Source organism: Cervus elaphus, chromosome 12 (assembly GCF_910594005.1).
Source record: "Cervus elaphus chromosome 12, mCerEla1.1, whole genome shotgun sequence".
NCBI lineage: Eukaryota > Metazoa > Chordata > Mammalia > Artiodactyla > Cervidae > Cervus > Cervus elaphus.
In genome coordinates, this window is record NC_057826.1 from 26,161,967 (window position 1) to 26,188,057 (window position 26,091).

Sequence of the window (26,091 nt, forward strand, 5' to 3'; positions counted from 1 at the left end):
AAATGTGTTTCTGTGAGAGACATGGCTAGAATTAAAAGACAAGAGGTAGAATGGGAAAAAATATATACAAAATATAGAGAAATAAGCCTATGGAGAAATACAAGTAACTACAATGTATATCCTGAATGGGATTCCATAACAGACGAAAAAGGACATTAGGTGGAAATCTGTGGAAATAAGAATAAAGTATAAACTTTAATTAATAATGTACTATTAGTCCTTTATGACAAATGTATTATATTAATATAAGATATTAATAACTGGGGAAACTGGGCATGGGTACACTGGAATTCTCTGTATCGTTATTACGACCTTTGTAATAATTTTGTAAATCTAAAATTGTTCTAAAATTAAAAGATTATTTTAAAATGTGTTTTAAGAAGCCCTTTAACAGTATTCAATTATATTACCTTATTCTCTCTCTCTCTTCATATATTCACACACATATTTAACACTCAATAACATTTAGCAAAAACAATCTCTGTGGTAGGTGCTTTATACAAAGCCTTGCAACAATGCTGCCAAGTCGGTGAGGTTATTCCCAATTCATCAACGAAACTCCTAGGAGTTAAGCAACTTGCTCAAGGTCATTCATTAGCTGTTGGATCCAGATCTGTCTGCCACCATAGCCTACCCCTATATTCTATGAAACTCTACATATGTATTTATTAATATCAGGATCAATATCAGGATCATAAGGCCCAGGCACAAGACCCAGACATACGTGCATGTTCTTACCTCCCACTTGGCACGGATGTCTCTACTCTTTTCTTCCAAAGACAGCTTTACATCATCAGTTACATTATTTTTCAGTTCTTCAACAGCTTTCAAATACTTGGCCAGACTTTTAGTATTAAAAATGATCAGTGCTTCCTAAAAAAAAAACCCACAAACAAGAACATGAAAGCCTTATTCTACTGCCATGTTCTCAAAGCTAATTTAACAGGTAGAATTTTAGAGAATTTTAATAGAGAGAACCAGGAAAGGACTTCATGGAGACTACTTGAAGATTTAGGGGAGACTTTTAGGTATAGATTGAGGGTGATCTCCCTTTTGTATGCCTTGATTTCTTTTGAAAAGAACTGCAAATATTTATTATTCAAATGTAGTTACACCTTTGAGGCCAAGACAAAAACTTCCTTATGATATTCCAAATAGTTTTTGGTCCCTTTCATAAACAATTAAAAGGCTTATTATTATGAGCCACTGGCAAAGTATCTTTTAAAGTTAAGTATTGAGCAGATGACCATACTTCATAAGTAATACAGTCCAAAGAGTATACCAGCTTGTATTAGATATCAGTGTTGCAATAAGACACAGTTTATAGTAGGGGTAATGTGGCAAATATTTAATACTGTGCATAATCATTTTATGCTGCAAGGAGGCGACATCCTCTTATCATGGACTTCAAAGGCTTGTTTAGGCCAACAACAATGGCAGTCCCAAAGACTGCAATGTGCCTGCTCCTTATCTCACACTTACCTACTCTTCTTATAGGATCTTGCCTGGTAATAATACTCTGTAAGAACAGAAACTCAGCTTAGGCAACCATCAAGCAACAGAACAAAAAATAGTTTAGTGTCTATGAAAGGGCAGAAAAATCTATGAGACAAGAAGATGAAACTAATTCTGGGGGAGAAAGGAATGAAGCAGGCTGGGGATTTGTTCATTTACTTATTACATATTTGTCACAGGGCTCCTGCAGAAAAGAACAGTCTGAGCCCCAGGGACCTCCCCTAAACCCTCTGTGAGGTCTGCTAGATTTATGGAAAGGGAAGACATGCTAGCCCATGTGCAGGCAGGGAAGTCCTACCACTCATGTGTCCCAGGGGCCCCTGGGGTCTCAGGGCAGCTAACTGGCAAGGCACAGATTCTGCTTCTGCTGTGAAAATGGGACTATTTCACTAAATGCCAGAGACAAAAAGGGGGAGGCCTTGGCTTCAGATTTCAAAAGGAAGATGGGCAGGAAGAGGAAAGTGGTATGAGAACTAACATTATAATTCCTCCTTCTGGTAGAGAAGGGGCCTGAGGCCTCTGCTTTTTCTTTCCCTTCCCTCTTTCTGACTGTATCTGTCCTCTTGAAATCCAGCCTAGTGATTATTTACAAGAACCATTGACTCTAGTTCAGTTCGGCACTCTCAGCATTCCAGGAGTAAAACAGGGGGGCGGGGGGAAGACAGTGGGAACTGGGCAAAGCTGGTGGAAGACAAAGGTGCGAACAGTATAAGATGGTTGTGGGAAAAGCAAAGTTGAAATAGCTGGTGCTAGGGTCCAGTATGGCTAACAGTCCAGAAAGCCAAGAGGGTTGAATCCAGACAAGAAGGGGAGGCCACAAGGAGGATGAAGAGAGGCTGCTGGAGGAGTCCCTTTTCCTGAAAAGACTGGGTGCAGAAGCACAGAGGGTATTGATCGACTTCATCTTTGTTTAAAAAAAATGAAATTTAGTTAATTTACAGTACTGTGTTACTTTGAAGTGTACAGCAAGGTGATTCAGTTATATATATATATATATTATTTTTATATATATATTATTTTTTAGATTCTTTTCTATTATTACAAGATATTGAGGTTATTACAAGATATTGAGTAGAGTTGCCCATGCTATACAGCAGGACCTTGCTGATTATCTATTTTATATATAGTGGTGAAATGAAGTCACTCGGTCGTGTCCGACTCTTTGCGACCCCATGGACTGTAGCCTACCAGGCTCCTCCCTACATGGGATTCTCCAGGCAAGAATACTGGAGTGGGTTGCCGTTTCCTTCTCCAATATATAGTGGTATGTATATGTTAATCCCAAACTCCTAATTTATCTCCCCACCCTGCTATCTCCTATAGTAAACACAAGTTTGCTTTCTATGTCTGGTAGTCTATTTCTGCTTTGGATTTACTTCTTTTTATCTCTCCCAAAATGCCTAGCCCATTTTAAATGTTCAGTAAATTTGGTAAATGTTGAATGGAAGAATGAAGGAACATATATTTCTCTACCTCTCCGATGTCTAAGGGTAGAGACCTTGTTTTACTTTTATTTCATATCTCTCAGTGCCTCCCAGTATTAATTAATAGTGAGTCTCTGCTTTAGATATGCTTGGACATATCTTTCTTTTTTAAGTATAACTGATTTACAATATTACATTAGTTTCAAGTGTACAACAGAGTGATTTGATATTTTTATGTATTACACTCCATTTAAAGTCATCATAAAATAACAGCTATATTTTCTATGCGGTACATATATCTTTGGAGCTTATTTATTTTATACATAGTAGTTTTTACCTCTTGATTTTGATACCATCTTAAGCTGCCTATCAAACCATGAGGTCAACCAAAAACTGTCTCCATACAAAGTATTACTGGATCTTTAACTGCTGATAAGCATATGTCCCTAGTAACTTTTATTAAAGTATTTTAATAATAATTTTATTTTACATTTGGGGAATTTTAACCACTCAAAGCTTCTTCACATTCCTTGTTTTCATTTATTTGGCAGTTGAAGAGGACTAGAATTATTATGTACATTTTATTGATTAAAAAAGCCAGTGAAATCAAATTCTTGCTCAGTGTCATAGAGTCAGCCATGCTTTTTACACTATTCCACTGAATTCATTTAGCGAGTCTACAGTAAAATTTGAATTTAAAAAATCACTTGAATGTTATTTTTAAGAGTCTCTGGGGAACAATATATAAAACTGGGACTTTTTTAAAGTTATGATAATTTTATTATAATTACAGTGATGGAAAATCTTGATTTTAAATGAGGTAATGAAAAATGCCCTACATGTGATAGTTGAAACAGTCCCACCTTATATTTTGAAATTAGTCCCTTCTGGCTCTCTTTTTGCCCAAGTAGCTGCTCAGCCCTTGTAATGTATGATTCAAGTTCCTTCTCTGTTTCCTCCACCTTCAGCCTGACATCTAGGTCTTGGGAAACATCAGTTGAGTTCTTCAACATGGTTACTAATTTTACCATATTGATCTGTAATGACAAAAAATTATCAACACTTGGCCCAACTTCTTAGAAAACTCATAAATTAATAAACAGTTTGAGTAGCAACTCATATTTTCCCACTAGACATAAGAATATTCTATTTACTATATTGATATTTTCCAACATGCTCTAAATTATAAAGAAAATAAAAGGGAAAATTAATATTTTGCAAAAACTTTTCAAACGACAAGGCAATCCCCTTCTCTGTCCTGCCCTCCCATTGACTACTTGGTTTTAAAGACTAAATTCAGTAAATAGGGAATATTAAAGACAGACCTGGACTTTCTCTTTAGCTTCTTGAATCTTTGCCTGAAGTCCAGCTGTGAGGACATGTTGGAGAGACTCCTGGCTTGAAACCTGTTGTATATCCATTTGTAAAGTGTCTTCAGTTCTAGACACGAGCTCTTCGTACATAGAGCCTTTGGCAATAAGATGCTATTAAAACACATTAGAGTGAGATAACAATAAATATTCTGATTATATGTTAAATATTAACCTCAATAATCTCACCAGGAAATCATAAAAAATTAACTGTTAATCCAAAATAAGGCAAATTTATATTCTAAAAAGGTTATCTTTAAAATTCATTTTGAAATTTATATTAATACAATCAGATTCTGAGCAACATAGTATTTTATGTATTATTATTAAACACTAAGCACTTAGATAAAATAAAGACTAGAGGAATACAATGCCGATAGAAAATAAGTTGAGAGAGTAGTAATAAACCTTAAAGTGAAAGTCAAATCAGCCAGAAAGGAGTTCAATAAATGTTACTGGAGAAAATAGCTGTTGGAAAAACATCTTTTTAGAACCATGCTTTTTACAAGGTACCAAAAATAAATTTCAGATGAATTAGAAAATTATATATAAAACATGAAAACTAGAAAAAGAAGAAATTATCCATGAAAACTGATCTGCTCCCTGGATTTGGAGGATCTTTAAAGGCAGAAATGACTATAAAAACACAAAAATTTTGTATGTGAAATAAAATAACTTAAAAGTTAATAACTTGGTAAATATATTTGCCATACAAATGAAAATGAGTCATGATTCAGAGAGCTTATAAATTCAATAAGAAAAATACTAAGATCCCAAAGAAAATTCAGAAAATGCAAAGACATAATTCATGGAAACAAATGGCTAACAAATATATGAAAGACAGTTCAAACGTACACGTAATCAAATAAGTTACAAATTAAAATAATGGGGCACCACTTTTCAGTTATCAAAATAACAAAATTTCAAATTACAACTCAGAGGTGGCATAGGTATAATAAAATAGAAATTATGTTGTGTGATACCAACTATGAAGATGTTGATCTTATTTATCACAGTGCAGAGGAACTGTGGTGAGTTTTATTTTCCTCTTTACACTTTTAGGGGCTTCCCTGGTGGCTCAGATGGTAAAAAAATCTGCCTGCAATGCAGGAGACCTGGGTACGACCCCTGGGTCAGAAAGACTCCCTGCATAAGGGAATGGCAACCCACTCCAGTATTCTTGCCTGGAAAATTCCTTGGACAGAGGGGCCTGCTGGGCTACAGTCAAGGGGAATCACAAAGAGTCAGACATGACTGAGTGACTAACACTTTCACTTTATACTTTTATGTGTTATTTAATTGTTCTGAAATTAGCACATTGATTTGTAATTTCAATTTTTTTCTATTTTTAATTATAAAAGTAACAAAAGTTCCTGTAAAAAACTTAAACAAGAATAGAAGTACAGCACATGAAGAAAAAGTTTTTCTTCTTCCCAATCCCTCCCTTGTCATTTAATCAATCATTTGCATATTCATTTAAAAAGTATGTACTCTATATCTACTGTGTACCAGGAAACATACTAAGAGGAAGGCTCACAGACATTTTTCTATAGATTTAAAAGTATAAAGTTCAAAAAGCAACTGTTTTTAAAAACACTAAAAGTATCACATTACCCATACTATTCAGCAACTTGTATTTCTTACTTAACAATATATCTTGATACAATAAAGATTTACTTTTTTTCATTTTTTTTGTTTCATCAAACTTTTTATTTTGTACTGGAGTATAGCCGATTAACAATGTTGTGAGTTTCAGGTGGCCAGCAAAGGGACAAACATAAGCATGTATCCATTCTCCGCCCCCCCCGCCCCGACTCCCCTCCCATTTAAGGCATATAATACTGAGCAGAGTTCCCTGTTCCATATAGTAGGTTCTTGGTGGTTATTATAAATATAGCAGTGTATACCTGTCCATCCCAAACTCCCTAAGTATCCCTTCCCCCTGCTCCTTCCTCCCAGCAACCATACGTTCTACTTAACTTCCTCTTATCAGAAGTATATTCCAGCATGTTTGTGTTTTCACTGTTTAACACTTTTGCATTTTTAAAAAATTCAATATTTTAAAAATACTGAATTTCTCACTTATTTATTACACTAAAAGAAATTTCAGTTACAAACATAAATAAACAAATAAAATTAGAAAAGCACCAGCAGATAGCACAGGTAAGTTCATATAATATTTTCAAAGCAAGTAGAGGTATTACTCTTACAAACAATGAAAACACAAAATTATTCACACACACCATTTCAAAATGTAGAAAAGAATTTCAAAATTCAAAAGAATTATACAAATAATTCTTTATTTCTAGAACTTTCCATCTTGCTGTAATTTATGACATGCTTTATAAATTTTATAGCTGAGCTGGAACTCAGTAAAACCTCAATTGTAACTTCTTTCCAAGGAGAACTGAGTGATACTAAAATACACTCTTGCCTCATTGCTTTTCAATGAGTCAACTGCCTGAGAAAAAAGAACAGAGTTTTAACAACAGGCAGCCCCCTCCCTGCATCAGGTAAGAAAGGAAAGTGGCTTCCACAGGGGTTGAGCTTTCCAAGAGTAGATTACATCATCTCTTATATTCACAATACACTGAGCTATAGGAAGACTGAACTCACTCACTCATCTCATTGCCCTCTGATGAAAGAGAATATTTTAATCTCCACTCTGGAGCTGGGAAAATCAGTTCAAGAATTTAAACTCCCTATCAGTCTTCAACTTTCTCCTCTGTCCTCAGGAAAATCACAGCATATGATCCAGGGTTGAGATTCCATGTCATTTTTTTTAAAAAAACCCACAAAGAAAGTTCAAACAGTGGTTTTATTGACTATTTCCTTTAAAACTTTTTATCTTAATACATAACCCTACAGCCACAAAAGCTGTCTTGTTAATGCTGTTACACTCATACCTGCAAGGTTTCTTCCACTGAGGTCTCTACATCATCCTGCTGTCTCAGAAGATCCAAAACTGACGTGGTTTCCGCCTCCCAGGTTTCCACTTGTCCAATGAGCCTTTCAACCTCTTTAGCCACTTTCAGTGGCCCTGAAAAGTCTTCATTTTCTTTTTCATGTTCTTCCCTGGCCTACAACATTCAAAATTATCACTCAAGAAAATGGTAACATTTATATTATAAAATAATTATCATTTTAAAAAGTTATATCTCTGTAGCAAATTAATTGAACAATGAAAATCTCAAAAACAATGGCTGCTTTTTAAACCTCAATGTTTTAATAGCATCTTTATAAAAGTTAGTTAAAATGCATACTGAACTTTTATGCCAAAAAAATAAAAATAAATACATTATATCGCTTTTTTTCCCCTGAGAATGCTAAATCAACATATTTTAATGATTTAAGATCTACTTTTTGGACATGATGATGATACATTATGACAGTATAAATACTTTAAAAATTAAGAGATTTATTCACAAAAATTGTCTTAAGGATATCATTCCTATCAGTTAGTTACTATTATTTCCATTTTACAGCAAAGATTAGAGCTTAGAAAATTATAGTATTGACTCTATAAACACATTTCTAAAACTGGTATACAATTTAATTAAATACCATTGGTAACAGTAGTTGTGAAACATCAGAATCAAATTTCAACAAAATTAAGCCTTTTCACATTAATAATCTCTCAGTATCCTATAACTTGATATGCTACAGCTTTACATGACAGACACATTCTTAAAGCTGTTTTTAATCAGATCATATTTTAAATGTATGAGAAAAATAGTCTATATTTTTCTATTTGAAGAGCACAGTGCACAGATTCAAAATATTCCATGATTAGGTCTCCTAATGATGGGAAAAAAAGCACTCCATCATGGCAACTGGCAAAAGCCAGATAAACATTATTTTCTTTAAAGTTGTATAAGTTATTCTGAAGGGGGCATATTTCCAAAATCATAGGTGCTACACCACACATGTGTATGATTTGTTGTTGTTTCTTTTCCATATTCTTCTCTATAACCTAACGTCATCCTTTGAATTACACAACAAAGCACGAAATAAAGATTTTACTTCCCCCCATTTTACAGAAAGGATGCAAGACAGGCCAGAGGCTAGCCTAAAGCTGGACAACTGAGTACTAGTCAGAAGTAATCTGAAGAAAATAGCAACTCCACTTCCACAGCTCAGAAGTCATGACTGCTTCCGTGTGTCTGCAAACTCTTCAGTGAGTTAGAGGCACAGGGCTTTTATTTACTATTTCCTTTCAAATTTTTTATTTATTTTAATCCATAAGCCTACAGCCATAAAAGCTATAGGCTTATGGCTACTGTTTAGGCACTGATGACCACTGCGTGAGGGCACCACTTAGGCATGTTACTGAACAATGACCATACTTTAAGTGTTATCTAATAATCTTACTTATCTGTTTCAACAATATGGGTTATTTTCCAAAGAAAAAAACAGCAAAGTTAAATTATTTCCATATATCAATACAAATGAACTACATAAAATATGACTATTTACCATAATATTCTGATTGTGGTTTTCAGGAAGTTCGCTTGACGTATCTGTTGAAAAACCAATAGTTAGGTTTTCTTCTTTGGATAGCTGAATATTTCCAGAATTGTCAAGAAAGGGCTCATCTTGTAATTTCATAAGTGGCAGGTTCGCTTCCTATAAAAAATTAATGTCATGAAATGTAATATTTATATCTTTTATTCTAAGATATATGATTAAAAACAATAAGGAGACATATTTAATTTTTTAAATTTCCCATATAACACCTCAGTCTCAAATTATTAAGAATAAGAGAATAATTTAATAATTTAAGTTCAAAAATTATGTGTGTTTTTATGAAGCACTATACTTAATATAGGGTTTCCCTGGTAGCCTGGTGGTAAAGAATCTGCCTGCCAATGAAGGAGACATGGGTTCCATCCCTGGGTTGGGAAGATCCCCTGGAGAAGGAAATGGCAACTCACTCCAGTATTCTTGCCTGGGAAATCCCCTGGACAGAGGAGCCTGGCGGGCTATAGTCCAGGAAGTCACAAAAGAGTCAGACATGACTTAGAACTAAACAACTACAACAAATATTAAATATAAAGATAAAATTTGCTGTATGTTCTCAAGAACTTTTAAATCTAACAGGCAAAAATGCTTATGTTACTCTTTAATGGTAAATAAATTTCAACTAAAAATCTATGTTGAATGTCCATACAAATATCTGAACATGAATGGTTATATCTGCATTATTCATAAGAGTCAAAAAAGTGGAAAGAAGTCAAATGTTCAACAACTGATCAATAAATAAATACAATGTGGTATATCCATACAACAGATTATGCTTTGCTGGTAAAAATGAATGAAGTACTAATACATACTACAAAATGAATGAACTTTGAAAACATTACACTAAGTGAAAAAAAGCCAGAAACAAAAGACTACATATTTTATGACTCCATTTATGTGAAATAATCAGAATAGGACAATTTTTAAAGCTGGGGACATTGGGAGAAAATGAGAAGTGATTGCTAATGGGTACAAAGTTTCTTTATGAGGTGATGAAAATGCTCTAAAATTGATTATGGTGATGACTTGCACAACATTAAATATACTGAAAACCACTGAGGAATTCACACTAAATGAGTGAATTGTATGCATGTGAATTATACCTCAAAGAATCTGTTACCGAAAAAAAAAAAAAACTTACATGCTGAGGTTTTGTAATAAGCTTTCTCCATCTTTTATTCAGCCTCCTCAGTTCTTTAGAAATAGATGACCCAACCTCATCATTACTGACTTGAAATAAGAAATTTCCCACTTCATTTAAAGTAGTATGTTGTAGATTCCACTGGGAGAGTGTCTCAAAGGGAACCTATATAACATATAAACAATGCAATATTTTAATGACATAATATTTGTCTTTCTATTACTTATAAAAGATCTTCACTGAGCTTGATTGCGAGCAAAAGTAAGTGTGAAGGTTCTGCAAATTCTTACCCTCCCTGTTGGGCTACCTCTTCATCCTTGATCACTAATTGGCAGCCGCTAGCTGTCTGTCATCATTCTTGATCCTGGACTTTTAGGAAACATGTGATGTTCTATTTTTCTAAGCAGCTGACAGGCTTATAGCAAAGGTTTCAAATCTTTTCAGTTCATGGCCGCCTTAATGTCTCAGGAATTTTTTCAAGGATTCCCTAAGCTAGAAAAAGTACCTAACACTTCTCATTCCTAACTAGTCAGGTCCAAACAGCTTAGTGGCAATTTGTGTGCTATTCAACAGACAGATGTTGCTTTTCTCCCTCAAATTTTAAATTTACCCAAGTGTTCTCTTTGGTAGCTCAGGGCATCTCAGCACAGAGTTTGGAAATTGCAAGGCTTAAAGTCTTATTTTTTCAAAGAAATGTGAATCTTATTAAAAGACCTTTAAAAGACAGAAGACCAGTTGAAAGCCAAAGATTCGAATTTTGGGTATCAATATAGGCTATAGGGAGAAGTAATGACTCACTCGAATATTTTTTTTGCACTCATACACTTATTAGAAATTTTACTTTCATACGAACAGCCTGTTTTTTATTGAGTATCTTTAGCTTTTATATGGAAAATGCTTAATCTGAGAGGTTGTCTACATTTATTTGCAATAGAAGAAAGCAAATGAAAGAAAGAAAACTACCTCAAAGAAAAATCATAAAACAGGTTATTACACAATGGCAAATAAAAACAATAATTATACCAAAATTTCTTTCACACTTCTCCATATAAATCTGAAGTATTCTGTTTTTCCTACTCTAGAAAGTAAGAAAGGTTTTAAAACTGAAAGGTACTCACCCAAATGTAAAGAAAACTTTCTAATTTATTAATTTATTTTAAATGCATCGGAGAAGGCAATGGCAACCCACTCCAGTACTCTTGCCTGGAAAATCCCATGGACGGAGGAGCCTGGTAGGCTGCAGTCCATGGGGTCGCGAAGAGTCGGACACGACTGAGCGAGTTCACTTTCACTTTTCATTTTCATGCATTAGAAGGAAATGGCAACCCACTCCAGTGTTCTTGCCTGGAGAATCCCAGGGACGGGGGAGCCTGGTGGGCTGCCGTCTATGGGGTCGCACAGAGTCGGGCACGACTGAAGTGACTTAGCAGCAGCAGCATAAGCTATCCAGTACTCCATGTCTTTTATTTCCTTTCCAAGGAATTTAGCAATATATCTTCCAAATGCTATACTGTGTATGTAAATTATACCTCAATAAAATTCTGTGTGTGTATATAAAGCCTACAATGAGGAGGAAAATTCCATTTAGCTATTATAGGAGAAAGAACCTAAACGCTTTCCAATACTTTGGAGAATTTTTCCAACAATTGTTTACTCATTCCTGGTCTCTTGTTTTTGGATTGAAAATGAGGCTATCCAAACAAAATGAAAAAAAAAAAAATTAAAATTAAGCAAATGCCATAAGACTGAAAATACCTCTTTCATCTGTTCCTTCTTTGTCTCCTCAAAACAAGCCTTTAGTAAACGAAGGTTTTCTACATAAGTAGCCCAACATGCCAGAACTTTTTGTAGAGTGGACTTCACATTAAGTATATTTTCTCTATACATGGAAAGATGATATTTCACCATCGTATATTGTTTACTAATATTTGGATATTCTCCAGCTATAATGTTAACAAAACAGGACAGCAATTTAAAAAAACAGTTTTTTATTAAGAAAATAATACTGCTAAGAAAAATATTCACATACTAATTGACAGTGGACACTAACAGGATTAAAAGTGAAGGCAAGAATCTTCCAAAACATACATTTATGTACAACCAATTCCTAAAGCATCCAGATACATAAGGAAAGTGAAACAAATGAAATGTTATTTTTAAGTGATGGTCATTCCATCAAAAAGGAAATATAGCTTTACCCAAGTTGTTATGAATTTCTTCACATTTTTGAAATGAAGTTTCAAGTTGAGCTAGGAACTCTTTTTCTTCAATAAATTTCTGGGGGGAAAAATAAAAATAAAACATATTGACAACTTTTTTTTAATGTGTCAAGAAATCCAGACAGAGACATAAACGATGAAGAGCTTAGGCACCAAAATTTCTTTACAGTAATTAATACTACATATTTGGGTTAAGTAGTTCATGAAGAAAGATAGTTAAGGTCAAAGAAACATACATATGAGTATTAGCAATATACAAGTATGAGACCTGACAAAGTTTATCTTAATGTAGTGACACAGTTTTACCTTGGTTTTTCTCATGTCTTTATTAATATTGAATAATTTTTATTAGGTATGTTGAGCATGGTATAAATAGATACAATCTATCATCTATCACACAAAGACCCTTGAGAAATACCTTTAACCAAGTTATTATGTGTCTTAAGCAAGCAAAATCTTCCATGGGAGAACAGACAATTAAAAACTCATTTATTATACACCTATGTGCCAATGGTATGATTATTTAAATGGAAAAATGAAGAATCAAAGTAGGAAAAAGAAGTTAAAATATTCAAAATCTAATTTAGAATGATGATTCCTATTCATGAATGTACAGTGTTTAAATCATAAACTGTAAATAAATATTTCCTCATCATGTTTTTCCAATTTTTGCACTGAAGTTTACAATCTTAGATTTTTGGCCCTCATCCCAAAAACGGAGAAACAGGGAATGCACTGGAGGTCCAGTGCTTAGGATGCGGCACTTTCACTGCCGTGGCCCCAGGATCAATACCTGGTTGGAGAACTAAGACACTGCAAGCCACACAACATGGTCAAAAAATAAAAACAGAGATACAGGAAGAAGGATAATAAGGCCTAACTATAGAAATGACATTGCTAGGATGCTTTAGCTTTAATTTACCATATAAACACATATATTTAAATCATTTGCAAAAATTTTTCCTATAAATTATAAGAGCTAAACCTCTCCCCCAGAAAAACTTCCAAGACAGAATATACTGTTTTGCCCACTCTAAAAACTTGAAAGGCTAAGATTAAAATGTTCTAAGAAAAATTTAATTTTTGAATAGAACCATATATCAGAGTGGGGAAAGATATTAAGCAAGATATCCAGTAGGTGGAGATAGGAATTTTTTTAAAGGAAGTAACATTGAAACTTTCTTTATTATGTAACTTAGTCTGGTTAACTCAGTTTCCTCTGTTGTGCTAAATAATGTTATTTTCTCCTTCTTACTCTTCTCGATGTCTGTTATTTGACTACCTATAATCTTTTTCTCTGGGTAATATTTAAGCTACCGAAAGCTACCAAGAAAACTCATCTCAAAACCTGAAAAGTTAAGGGACATTGTGTTCAGGAAACATGCAAACCCAGGATCATGGAGAACAGTTGTCTAAGACATGAAATAAAGTAGCTTACATGCCAGTCTTCCAGCAATAATTCCACAGATTCTTTGCTCCCGTATTTGATGTTCCAAACAAGCAATTTTGATTTCACTTCCTCTAGCAAACCAAGAACTAAGCACTCATAGTAATGAAATTCTAGGCATGGAATGACTTTTTCCCCCGAAATGTTGTTGATTCTGGAAGATAGTGCAGGTTTTAGAATTAAATTAAATTAAATTAAATTTGACTGGCCAAATGTGAAAAATGTTTGGCATTTTAAAAAATATTGGGGCTTTAACATTTTCTTTTAATCACATGGAACTCAGATGCATCCTCACCTCTTTTTTTTTTTTAAAGTAAAACAAACATTGTGATGAGATATAAACCAGCTATTTCTAAGATAAAAATACCTAACAGAATTATGTTCTGCAGAAATTATTCCCCTATTGAGAAATTCTAAGATAAAATGTTAATCTCTAAAACATTTTACTGAATTTGAAAACTTCCATATAAGAATACAACTATAATTTCCACATTTACATATTAACAGCTTTCATTATTAAAGCTAATACCCTCTTAATATCACTCTTTGAATAATGAGAAAAGAGAAGACGATGTGGACGAACACCAACTAAATAATCTTTATAGTTTTTGGAGCTTATTAAGTGCTCTCATATACTTCCTCCCATTTCATCTAGTATTCCTTGTGAGACATGAACAGAGTGAGTACCATTACTCTATATTTACAAATGAGAAAATGTGCAGAAAGACATAATAACTTGGCCAAAACCAAGATAAAGAGCTCAGTTTCTGCCTCTAACTCCACAACTTTTTCTACCACCATATCCTCCCAGGAAATAAAAGAGGAAGTATGTCAGCATGATATTATGTTACTGTTACATAAAACACGAAGGAATTGTTATCAAGAGCTAAAGACTAATTGTCAAAAATTATCTACAAATCTGTATTTCCTGCTGCCTGTAGCACCATGTTAGTGTTCACACATGAAGATGTCAGCAGTTGTGGAAGGATGGTGGTACAAACCGTCTTTTCATTTCCTCCAATTTTTCAGGGGGTACCAAAGGCAAATGGTTTTCATCTCTATTTTCAAATGCCAGGAGAGTATTCAAATGGAAGTCAAATTTATCCATCAGACTCTGAAAAGAAATTTAGTATGACATGAACCACATTTATTGTCAAACTCTGTAACCAAGGGTTTGTTAATCTCATTTGCTCTGTGCACACATTGCATCTTTTTTAAAATCATAAAGCCCTTATATTTTCAACTAAAATGTTGTGAGTAAATATTTCCATCACAGATGTTTTAAACTAGAACATTTTACAGAGAGGCAGACTGTGGTTTCTCTGGCAAAAGCATTATCAAAATCTTTTGTTTTCAGATGTATTTTCCATTCAATTGTGGGCTCAAATGCTATAAATCTCACTTATTAAATTCTTTCATATCATTTTAGTGAGAACCCAATCTCCCATGTTTTAAAACAGTCTCCCCTCTCCTTTTTGGCCAGACTTTACAGTTGCTTTAGAACTTACTGGACAGATCGTTTTGGGTCCCAAAAATCTCCAGGGAAATCATCTAAACCATCCTCAAATACCCACTGTATTTCCTTCTCTTTCTTCTAGGAGAAAAGTTTTCCTTAAGAACAGTTCTAACAAAATATAGATTTTTCCCTGTTTCTTTTTTCTTTGCCAACCTGGAATAAAGTAATTTTCTCTTGCGTTAGAGCCATGGCTTCATTGTAATCCTGGGAGACTGACAAATCTTCATTTATAAGCTTCTCTACCTCCTGGAGCCAAGTTTCTATTTGAAAAAGGGGTGAGGGCAAGACACGATTCAACTCTGTTTGCCACACATTAATCTGAAAAAAAAAAAAAAGAAAAGATGTTCTTTAGTTGACACTTTTCTAGTTTATTTGTTCACATACAGTATGCTTAATCCTCTAAAGAATTCTTTTAAAACAAGCCTTTAAACACAGTACTTCAATTCTGATATGTTAGTCAAGGAAATACTGATTAATGGGTATATTTCTAAGTATCATGGGCTAGCTGCTGATCGAGAAGATAATTTGTTCAAAAGCTTCAGAAGAGGGTACAATCAAAACAAATGTTTTGATCAACCCATAATCAGTTACAAGAAGGAAATCAGAAATAGTTATAGCATGTCACTCAGTAGGGGTAAACTACTGTACTGAATGATCATTTGAAATCCTATAATCCCTTGTCTTCTCTGACATTACACCTACAGATAGCAAGCAGGTTTATAGGTTATTTTCCTCAGTAGCCCCAATCATTATATTTATATTATATATCTCTAACACATCTCCTGATTATCTGTCCTTCACCAAAGCCCCGGCCCCTCAATCCCGCCACCTCCCCCTTCCTCAGTCTTCCCACCACTCCTGACGTCTGTGAGTCACACACATGCCAACCCTTTGCCCCAAGCCCTGATTACCTTCTCAGGTATTTGCTTTTTCTGCCCCTTCTACCTGAATTTTTTCCCTGCTAGGGAACCACCAAAACTCACTCACACATTCATACATTCACTCACTGAGCCAATTAGATAGATGTACATGAATGGCAATGTGGAGATGGCTTAAGTACATGTGTGCTCAAAACTGAAAGAAGCAGAATAACATATAATACCAACTTATACAACTTAATATATGGTTACATAAATAATTACTGCATTTTGAAAGAACATATAAATGAAAAGATACATACTAGGCACATCACAATGGTGGCCAAAGGAGAAAGAAGACTGGAAGGAGGTATGAGGATAAAAGTAGACAAACACACAATTGGTGTGTGTCAGTTGCTCAGTCATGTCTGACTTTTTTCGACCCCATGGACTGTAGCCTTAATAAGTGAATAAAAATAGGAGTGGGATCTTGTCCAGATCCATGTGTCATGAAGACAAGAGCAAGTTTAGCATAACTGTCCACACATCTGAGAGTCAACCAGATAAACAACAGCCACAGCTCCTGCCAGACCCACCTAGTCCAGGAAACAAACAAGTACATGGTTATAGTAAAGTATGAAGAAGTGAGGTGAAGTGAAGTGAATGTTGCTCAGTCGTGTCTGACTTTTTGCAGCCCCATGAACTATAACCTGTCAGGCTCCTCTGTCCATGAATTCTCCAGGCAAGCACTGGAGGAGGTAGCCATGCCCTCCTCCAGGAGATCTTCCTGACCCAGGGATTGAACCTGGGTCTCCTGCATTGCAGGCAGATTCTTCACCATTTGAACTGCCAGAGAAGCCCACAGTAGAGTGTGGTCCGCAGTATAACAGGGCAAAGGGCTGGGGAGGACCCCACACTGATGATGCAAGCATAAGTTTTAAGTCTGTACCCTCTCTTTTATCACAGTTCTGCTAATAAATTGTCACTATTCTTAGAGTTAAGCTGCACAAAAGCAAAAAAAAAAAAAAAGGAAAGAATAGGCAAAAATTAGGTTACTTTTTTTTTTAAATAAAAAGTTTTATTGGAGAAAAATAGAACCACCTTTTAAGAATAGGGTTCTTTAAGTCATAATTAACTCATTGAAAAACATTTATTGGTTGTCCACTATATGCAGGGCAAGTATAAAAAAAAAATCCCATTAAATCCACAACTCAAGTACAAAGATATAAAATGAGAACAAAGCTAGGCTCTTTTAAGGCAGTCAAATGGAACTATTCATAAACTAGAAGCATGGAATTTTCTGCATTGTGGTTTGCTTTTTTTTTTTTTTTTTTTAGCATTATTGAGGTATAACTGACAAAACTGTAAGATACTTAAAGTGTACATCATGGTGATTTGATACACATTTACATTGTAAAAGGAGTCTCACCATCTAGTTAATTAACATTCATCATTTCACATATATAGCTCTTTTGGCAAGAACATTTAAGTTTTACTCCCTTAGCAAATTTCAGTGATATAATACAGTGCTAACAACTATAGTCACCAAGTTTTACATTATCTCTTCCGACCTGAATCATCTTATAGCTGAAAGTACTCTTTAACCAACTTCTCCCTATTTCCTACCGCCTCAGTCCTGGACAACCACTTTTCTACTCTCTGTTTCTACGACTTTCACTTTCTTTTTTTTGGCTGTGTCATGCAGCTTGCAAGATCTCAGTTTCCAGGGATTGAACCCAGGCCACAGCAATGCAAGCCCAGAATCCTAACCAGTAAGCCATCAGGGAACTTCTAAGTTTGACTTTTTAAATAAAGATTCCGCATATCAGTGATGCCATGCAGTATTTTATTAATTGCCTTGCAAGTTCATTTTCTCAAAACGCATGTAGCAAAAGACAGCTTTACAATCCTAAATCTTTAATTATATACCGTGAAGCCTCCAGTTGGAAAAAAATGAAAAAGAGGTTCTCATTATTATGGATTTTAATATAAAGAAGCTAGGATGTACTTTTATTATATATATATGATTTATAATTATTAGCATTTCCCAAAAAATAAACAAAAAACAGAAAACTGGCAAGCAACTGAGCAAAAGATAAGCTAAGAATGATATCTCTAACTCAGCTAGTATTCTTTTCACAATTGAAAGAAAGCTGTATATTTTATTTATTTTTAATTGGGGGGTAATTGCTTTACAATGTTGTGTGGGCTTCTGCCATACATCCACATGCATCTGCGACGGGTATGTGTATGTCTCCTTCCTCTGGAACTTCTCTCCCTCCTCCCAGCCCTCCAGGTTGTCGCAGAGCACCAGGTTGAATTCCCTGCATCAGAAAGCTGTATATGCTTTGAAAGAAGACAAATGTGAGTTTTCTAACTGTGGCTGTACTCTATGCAGCAGTAGGAAGAGGAAAGATAGAAGGCGATATTTACCTTTCATTCTTCTCCTTCCACTCTTAACATAGAAAACTAGCTCCACGCTTTCTTTCTCAGTGTTGGAAATTACTTTTGAATTTGGATGAAAATTTATATAAGATCTTGTCAGGTCAAAATAATGTGGCTATTTCCTATAGCAGGCTTAAAATGAAACCATTTATTAAGATACTTTGAGATATCTATGTCTTCAACTGATTGAACCAGAAACTGGTATTGACTGTTATACATATGATAACTTTAAAATTAATAAGTTTCATTTTGCAACACTAAGAAAATGAGTGGCACTCTGCCTAAGGATTGAATTTTCAAGCTACCATCAATTTGTACCACTTACTCTTGTAAAATAGCTCTTTTAATGATTTTTCTCATTATTTGGGGTGATTTTCCCAAATCATAGGCAGCAAAATAAGGCCAGATCTCTGTGGCCTGGAATAGCCTGAACTATACAGACAGCATCTTCTTCCTCTCCTGTCTTGTTGAGGATTGTAACAGAGTTCCTACCCTTCACAGGGATCAGAGTTGTCAGAGCTGTGATCAGAAAAGGAATTGATAACACACGGAGCACTGCCACTTTATGGGAAGATTTCTGGAGCTGCACTGGTCCTTCAAAATTAGGGACTCAGAAAATGTGGCTCTTTTTAAGCCACTGAGCTAGTGTTTAACACATTTCACAGACGGCATGATGAATGTATTCTGCAAACAGGCTGTCGCTCCTGGTGGTCAAAAGTCTTGAGCAGAGATTGGCAAACTTTTTCAGGGCCAACGAGTATTTGTGACGCGTAATCTCTGTTGTAACTCTGTAAATTCACTAAAAGTCAATTAGCCATTTAAGATGAGGAGATTCTATGGCATATAACTCATACCTCAACAAAACTGTTTAGAAAGAATGAAGACAGGACTTCGCTGGTGGTCCCAGTGGTTAAGAATCCACCTTCCAATGCAAGAGACATGAGTTCAATCCCTGGATGGGGAACTAAGATCCCACATGCCATGGAGCAACACCTGTGCACCACAACAAGGGAACCCCCAACCACTACAGCTAGAGAGAAGTCTGCACGCTGCAATGAAGAGCTTGCACACTGCAACAAAGACCCAGGAAGCCAAAATAAAAAAAGAAGACCTGCAATATAAGATAAGCTAAAAGAAGTTCTCAAGCTGAGAAGAAGTGAGTTCAGATAGAAACTCAAGTCTCTAGGAAAGAACAAAGAACAATGGAAATGTAAATAGTTATATAAATATGAAAAACTAATTTTTCCCTTAATTTCTTTAAAACACATGACTGTTTTGAACAAAAATTTATAACATCGTCTTGGGGACTTTAAAACATATGTGTGTGTCATACATATATTTATATATAAAGCAACCAATCATAAAAAGTGAGAGATTTGATTGCAAGACTTCTACATGTTGTCAGAAGTTATACAATTTAGAATGTTACAACTTTAGATGGAAAAAATTTTATAATGTATATTGTAATCACAGTAAAAATACAATATGAGGTAGAGTTAAAAAGCCAATAGATAAATTAAAATGGAATTTAATATGTTAAAAATTAACACAATCTAAAACAAGGCAAGAAAAGAAAGAATAGAGATACCGAAAACAGAGGTGTGTATACTTAGTCACTCAGTTGTGTCCGACCCTTTGCAACCTCATGGACTGTAGCCCGCCAGGTTCCTGTCTGTGGGATTCTCCAGGCAAGAATACTGGAGTGGGCTGCCATGCCCTCCTCCAGGGGATCTTGGAGAAGCGACTGAACCCAGGTCTCCTGCATTGCAGGCATATTCTTTACCATCTGAGCCACCACCAGGGAAGCCCTCCCAAAAAACAAAGGGGATAAACATTAAAAAAGGGCTTCCCAGGTGGCACTAGTTAGTGGTAAAGAACCCGCCTGCTAATGCAGGAGATGTAAGAGGCACAAGTCCAATCTCTGGGTCAGGAAGATACCCTGGAAAAGGGCATGGCAACCCACTCCAGTATTCTTGCTGAGAGAACTGCATGGATGGGGAACCTGACCAGCTACAATTCATGGGGTCACAAAGAATTGGATATGACTGAAGCAACTTAGCATGTACACAAACATAAAAAAGCATAAGGTGATAAACCTACACTGAACCATATCAATAATTACATTAAATATTGTCTAAACGCTTGAGTGAAAAAGCAGATATTGTCAGAGTGGATAATACAGCCAGATCCAATTATATGTTATCTGTAAGAGATGCCCTTTAAATATAAAGACTCAAATAGGTTGAAAATAAATGAAGGAAAAAGATGTGCCATACAGTCAGCATAGGAAGAATGCAATGATCATATTGATATCAGATTAAGTAGACATCTAGAAAAATAGTCTTACCAGAGATAAACAGTAATATTTCATAGTGGTAAAAGTGTTGATTCAGGAAGACATAACAGTCATAAATGTACATATTTAATAACAAAGTCTTAAAATACATGACACAAAATTTGACTAAATTAAAGGAAGGATTCTACAGATTTTAATAATCCTCTCTCAGATACTGATAGAATGAATATCTGGACAAAATGTCAGTGAAGGCATAGACAATCTGAATACTACCAACTACCTTGTCCTAACTGATATTTACAGAATGCTATATCAGATGACTACATAATACATGTTCTTCCACCTATATCATATGTTATATACCATAACACATGAGTCAATAAATTTAAACTGACTGAAATCATACAGATATATTCAGACACACATACACACATTTATCACTACACTTTCTCTCTGGGTTTGTCCCTACCCACTTCAAGCATCTATTGATATTGACACATGGTACTGTTCCAAAGCAGAGAGGAGGCTGCAGGTCAGTATTGATAGAATAAGGATTCTGATTGCAAGAACTGATGGCAGATGCAAGAACTGATGGCAGATACAAAAACTTTGGATAAACCTGCAATTTCTCTAAACAGAATGTTATAAATTCCTATTTATATCAACCACTACTCAAACAAGATCATGGAGAAAATATAGTAACATTCTCACAACTTTCTGTTGAAGCATCTACCCTGTCTTTTACAGAATTCCTCATGGAAGTCTAAAGTTCTGATCCAACTAACAAGCTGCCCCACAAAAGCGTTCTAATCAACATAACACAGTAACCTGGTAGTTGAGACCATCCCATGCTTCTCTCAACTGCAACTGATCTTTATTCAGGTCATCTACATTCCTTTTTATTGTCAGGACATCCAAAAAGCATTCTTTTTCTTTGTTGAATGACTCCAAAAAGGACAGCAGGCTCTACAATTAGAAGAGTAAAGACTGAAATGTTTAAACCAGTTTATAAAATGCAATTTGCTATTTGAAGGTCTATAGCTGTAGAGTATATTTAAATTTTTACTTAGATAAAACTAAAATTCCCTAAATCTAGGATCCTCTCACCAATCCATTTTCTTTCTTCAGTGCACCCTCACAATCTGGGCACTCTAATAGTGACATAAGTCACAGTTTTTGCCTCTATTGGAGTGAGGCAGCGAGGCCACCCAGCTCTAGAGGACAAATCATAATAACCCATGAAAAATGTTAAGTTTCTCCTCCCTAAATATGTGTTCACAACAAAATAAGAATGAGTGGAAATAGGAATTATATGACAGCAGTCAAGTATAAATGGTTTTTGAAGTGTCCATGATTTACTGAGCTTCAGTCAATTCTTCCCAAGTCATTTTATATGGACGTTAGAAAATACTTTGTCTTTGCCCTCAAAAACTTAATAAATAAATCTTTTCTTGGCTTGTATTTGTGTGAAACACTGGTGTTTGAGTCATCAACTGCATAAATACTATTTAAAAGATTACCCATAATTTTTGGTCATATTTCTAATTAAATTTTGTGTTCAAACTGAGGGGTAATTAAATTCTTTCTAAAAATAACCTCACATAGTTTTTCATGCAGGAAACCTGAATTTGCGGTACTTTAGTAAATGAAAGAGAGAGCAAGGCCCTTCCTGTGGACACTGAGCGCCTTAAGGCCAGAACTCAGAGGCAAGCAGCACAAGAAGCCCACGCAGCTGAGACAGAAGGCAGAGGAGACCCCTTCCTTCAGTGGTGACTCCAAACGCAAAGGAAGGGGGAGGCCAGCAAGTCACACCAGCCACAGAAAGGCTGGACTGGATTCATCCAACTCCCTCCATTAACCAATGTGGGGATGAAGACCTAGAGGTGCTCATGTTGGGTAGACCCATGAGAGTATCCCTTTCAGGATGGTGAGCGGGTAGGGAGCACAGTCTGTGTAGACTGGGTTCTGAGAAATAGACCTGTGGGCCCTTCACATTGGCTCCTGTTAGTCTCTTTAAAGAGGGCACAAGGAATAACTGCTTACCCTGGAGAAGCATCGGGACGCCAAGAGACCTACAGCTTTAAAGCTAGATTTCATTCAAATCCCACCTCTACCACACAGTACCTATGTAACTTTAGATAACTCCCTTGGCCCTCCTACGTCTTATCTTCATCTGTAAAACAAATAACAATACCATACTCTGCAAGACGTTATAACATGTAAAATGCTTGTCAGCAAGGTGCCTGATACGTAGCAAATGTTCAATATATGGTGATAATATCAGCTTTTATTACTCCCCAAAGGACATGCTGGCTGAAACCCTACACTGTACTTCTGGGACGGCTCCATTTCTGATTTCCTAATCTTTTCGTCCTTCAAATTCTTTCTGAAAAGCATATTTCTGCTCTAGACCAGGGATTGGAAAATGTGTGGTGTAAAATGCAAGATAGCAAACATCTTCAGCTTTGTGTCTTGGGCCACATGGTCTCTGCTGTTACTATTCAACAATGTGATGAGAATGAGACCACAAACAATACTTTAATGGACATGGCTCATATACAATGTATATTATAATATAATATATTCAATAACAATGTATTCATAAAAACAGGTGATGGGGTCAAGAGATCAGTTTGCCAATTTCCATACTGAAACCTTACTACTCAAAGTTCTCTAAGGATCAGTAGAATCAGTACCATCTGGGAGCTTGTGGGAAATGCAGAGTCTGAGGCCCCATCCCAGAACTACTGATTTAGAATCTGCACTTTAACAAGACTTCCCAGAGGCTCTGTCCCTAGAACTCAGCATTAAAACTTGGAGTTAATTTGGTATTTAAATAATTAGCTCTGAAAGATTTTTTGTTCTAAAAACATCCTACTCTTCCCTAAGAGTAAACCACAAAAAAATTGCTGTTTAAAGTTATACTTACTTCATACGTTTTACAGTAGGTCTCATTTTCTGAATCCGTTAGCATTTTCTGGAACTTCTTCTCTTGTAAAGCTAACCAGACCATGGCATCTTTCACCTTTCCCTGTAATTCACACACACCCATACACACACACATTTAAAAGTCTATCCTAAATAGACTTTGTGATTTTTTTAACAACAAAATTAACAACTTCAAACATCAGTGAAATAGTGTAATCACTACACACCAGTGACTCACTGTGTCAAAGAAGGATTTTGCTTACTCATGTAGCACCTTAAATTTTAAAATGGATTGAAACCAGAATCTGAACACAACGTACTAAAAGAACAGGGCAATCAAGCTCTTAACTTTTGGCATATTCACTTCCATCATTCTTCAATTTTAGAGAATGTTATTCTAAGTTATTTATTTATAACAGGCATTTCATAATTCTGCTTTCCAATAAACCTAAACATGGGTAACTCAAGAAATGTTTACATCTACTAAATAAATGACATCAAAACATATCTTGAACAATTTAAAGATGCTACAAATAACACTATTAAAGCCTTTGGTTAAGCTATCCTATGGAAATGAGAAGCATTTAGATTCTTGTTTAGGTGGTAAGCTTGAACACATTTAGAAGCAAAGTTTATTGCTAGGGGATAAAGCAAAAGAAATTTCATCTTACTTCTACTCTCCTTTAACCTTCGTTTACTTTTTCCTCCCTACTAAGAAGAGTATTTCTATATATTTTTGCATCTGATTTCATGGACAGTTGAATTTTTAATTTTAGTTTTTAATAAGAAAATTAATTAGAAAAAAGAAGCTCCTCAGCAGGTCAGAAATAAATGAAGTGCATTATAAGCTCAAGTCTCAGCTTGAGTCTCTCTTCCAGAGTCAGCAACAATCTGGCTTGGTGCCTCAAATATAACAGTTGGGAAAACATAGGCCTAAATTCGTCAAACAAAATGCAGTAATATGACTGCATGCTTACATGTCTGAGGAAGTAGTTTACATTTAAAAATAATATTGGCTGATTCGTGTCAATGTATGACAAAACCCACTGAAATGTTGTGAAGTAATTAGCCTCCAACTAATAAACAAACAAACAAACAAACAAACAAAAAAACACATTTTACCAAATTCACAGCACTCATTTATCCATATAGAAGCAGGTTGTTTATTTTCAGTTCAATGATTTTTATGAAATTTCCACCTACAATACTTTGTGTAACTAACTGAAAGTCAAAGGAAAAAACTGTAAAAATCTGATGGAAATTCAAGAGTGTCTCAACAAATAAGGATTAAGAGTGGAACACAATGATTCCATTTATATGAAGCTAAAGAACAGGTAAACTGGAGATATGCTAAAATTAGACTGTGATGACCGTGCACAACTTTGTAAACATACTAAAACCACTGAATTGTACATTTTAAATGATTTAATTTTACGGTATGTGAACTGTATCTCAATAAAGCTGCTAAAAATTACAATAGATATCACCAGCCCAGGCTGGATGCATGAGACAAGTGCTCAGGCCTGGTGCACTGGGAAGACCCAGAGGAATCGGGTGGAGAGGGAGGTGGGAGGGGGGATCGGGATGGGGAACACATGTAAATCCAGGGCTGATTCATGTCAATGTATGGCAAAAACCACTACAATATTGTAAAGTAATTAGCCTCCAACTAATAAAAATAAATGGAAAAAAAAAAACAAACCTCTGGGACTATGTGGGGCTTCACTTTCCCTTTCCTAAAATTGAAAGCTTCCCCTTATCTTTCCTACTTCATAGGAATATTGTGAGCATAAGGCAAATTAATAAATGTGAAGGTTCTTAGCAAGCTATAAAAAAAATTACAATAGATAAAAGTCTGATGTCGTAAAATATTTTTAAAGCCTGCTATAATTTGTCCTATATAGTACCTATCTAAATGTTGTCTTAGGTAATTCAGCAAAGTTTAATAAATTACTGCTTTTAACTTTAAAAAAAATAAGCAAATCTAATCTACAGTGAAAGAAACTGGAGTGCTGGTTGCTTAGGGTAGAGGAGTACGGACAAAAGAGAGGCACAATGAAACATCTGGGTAACAGAAATGTTTTACATCATGATTAAAGTATGACATATGGTGTATGCATTTGTCAAAGCTCACTGAACTTGTACACTTAGGGTCTGTGTGCAAATTACGCCTCTATGCTAAAAATTAAACCATTAGTAGGGTACAAAAAAAAAATGAACTTGGTTTGTACTTATAAAGACATACCTGGGCTTCATCTCCAGACCCAGGTGCCTTCTTTGAATACTGCAGAAATTGTGCCACATAGGTCATGATCGACTTTTCATCAGGATTAACAACATCCACATCTGCAAAATACACCACAGTATCAATCAGCTACAGGTGTGATTTACTGTAATATTCAAGAACAGTAT

General features: G+C 35.2%; 1 protein-coding gene across 4 annotated transcripts in view; it reads right to left on the reverse strand.

The window, feature by feature from the left end:
- The window catches only part of SYNE2 (spectrin repeat containing nuclear envelope protein 2), a 315,690-nt gene that overhangs the window by 196,861 nt on the left and 92,738 nt on the right, over nt 1–26,091 (reverse strand). For all 4 annotated transcript variants that reach the window (XM_043921131.1, XM_043921132.1, XM_043921130.1 and 1 more), the window contains exons 9-22: nt 25,925–26,025; nt 23,681–23,782; nt 21,580–21,717; nt 15,307–15,471; nt 14,639–14,751; nt 13,629–13,791; nt 12,170–12,248; nt 11,727–11,914; nt 9,972–10,136; nt 8,786–8,935; nt 7,216–7,389; nt 4,265–4,423; nt 3,803–3,976; nt 739–873 (exon numbers count right to left, since the gene is read on the reverse strand). In XM_043921131.1, coding sequence (XP_043777066.1) covers nt 739–873; nt 3,803–3,976; nt 4,265–4,423; nt 7,216–7,389; nt 8,786–8,935; nt 9,972–10,136; nt 11,727–11,914; nt 12,170–12,248; nt 13,629–13,791; nt 14,639–14,751; nt 15,307–15,471; nt 21,580–21,717; nt 23,681–23,782; nt 25,925–26,025 — 2,006 coding nt within the window. The remainder of the gene's footprint in view (nt 1–738; nt 874–3,802; nt 3,977–4,264; nt 4,424–7,215; nt 7,390–8,785; nt 8,936–9,971; nt 10,137–11,726; nt 11,915–12,169; nt 12,249–13,628; nt 13,792–14,638; nt 14,752–15,306; nt 15,472–21,579; nt 21,718–23,680; nt 23,783–25,924; nt 26,026–26,091) is intronic.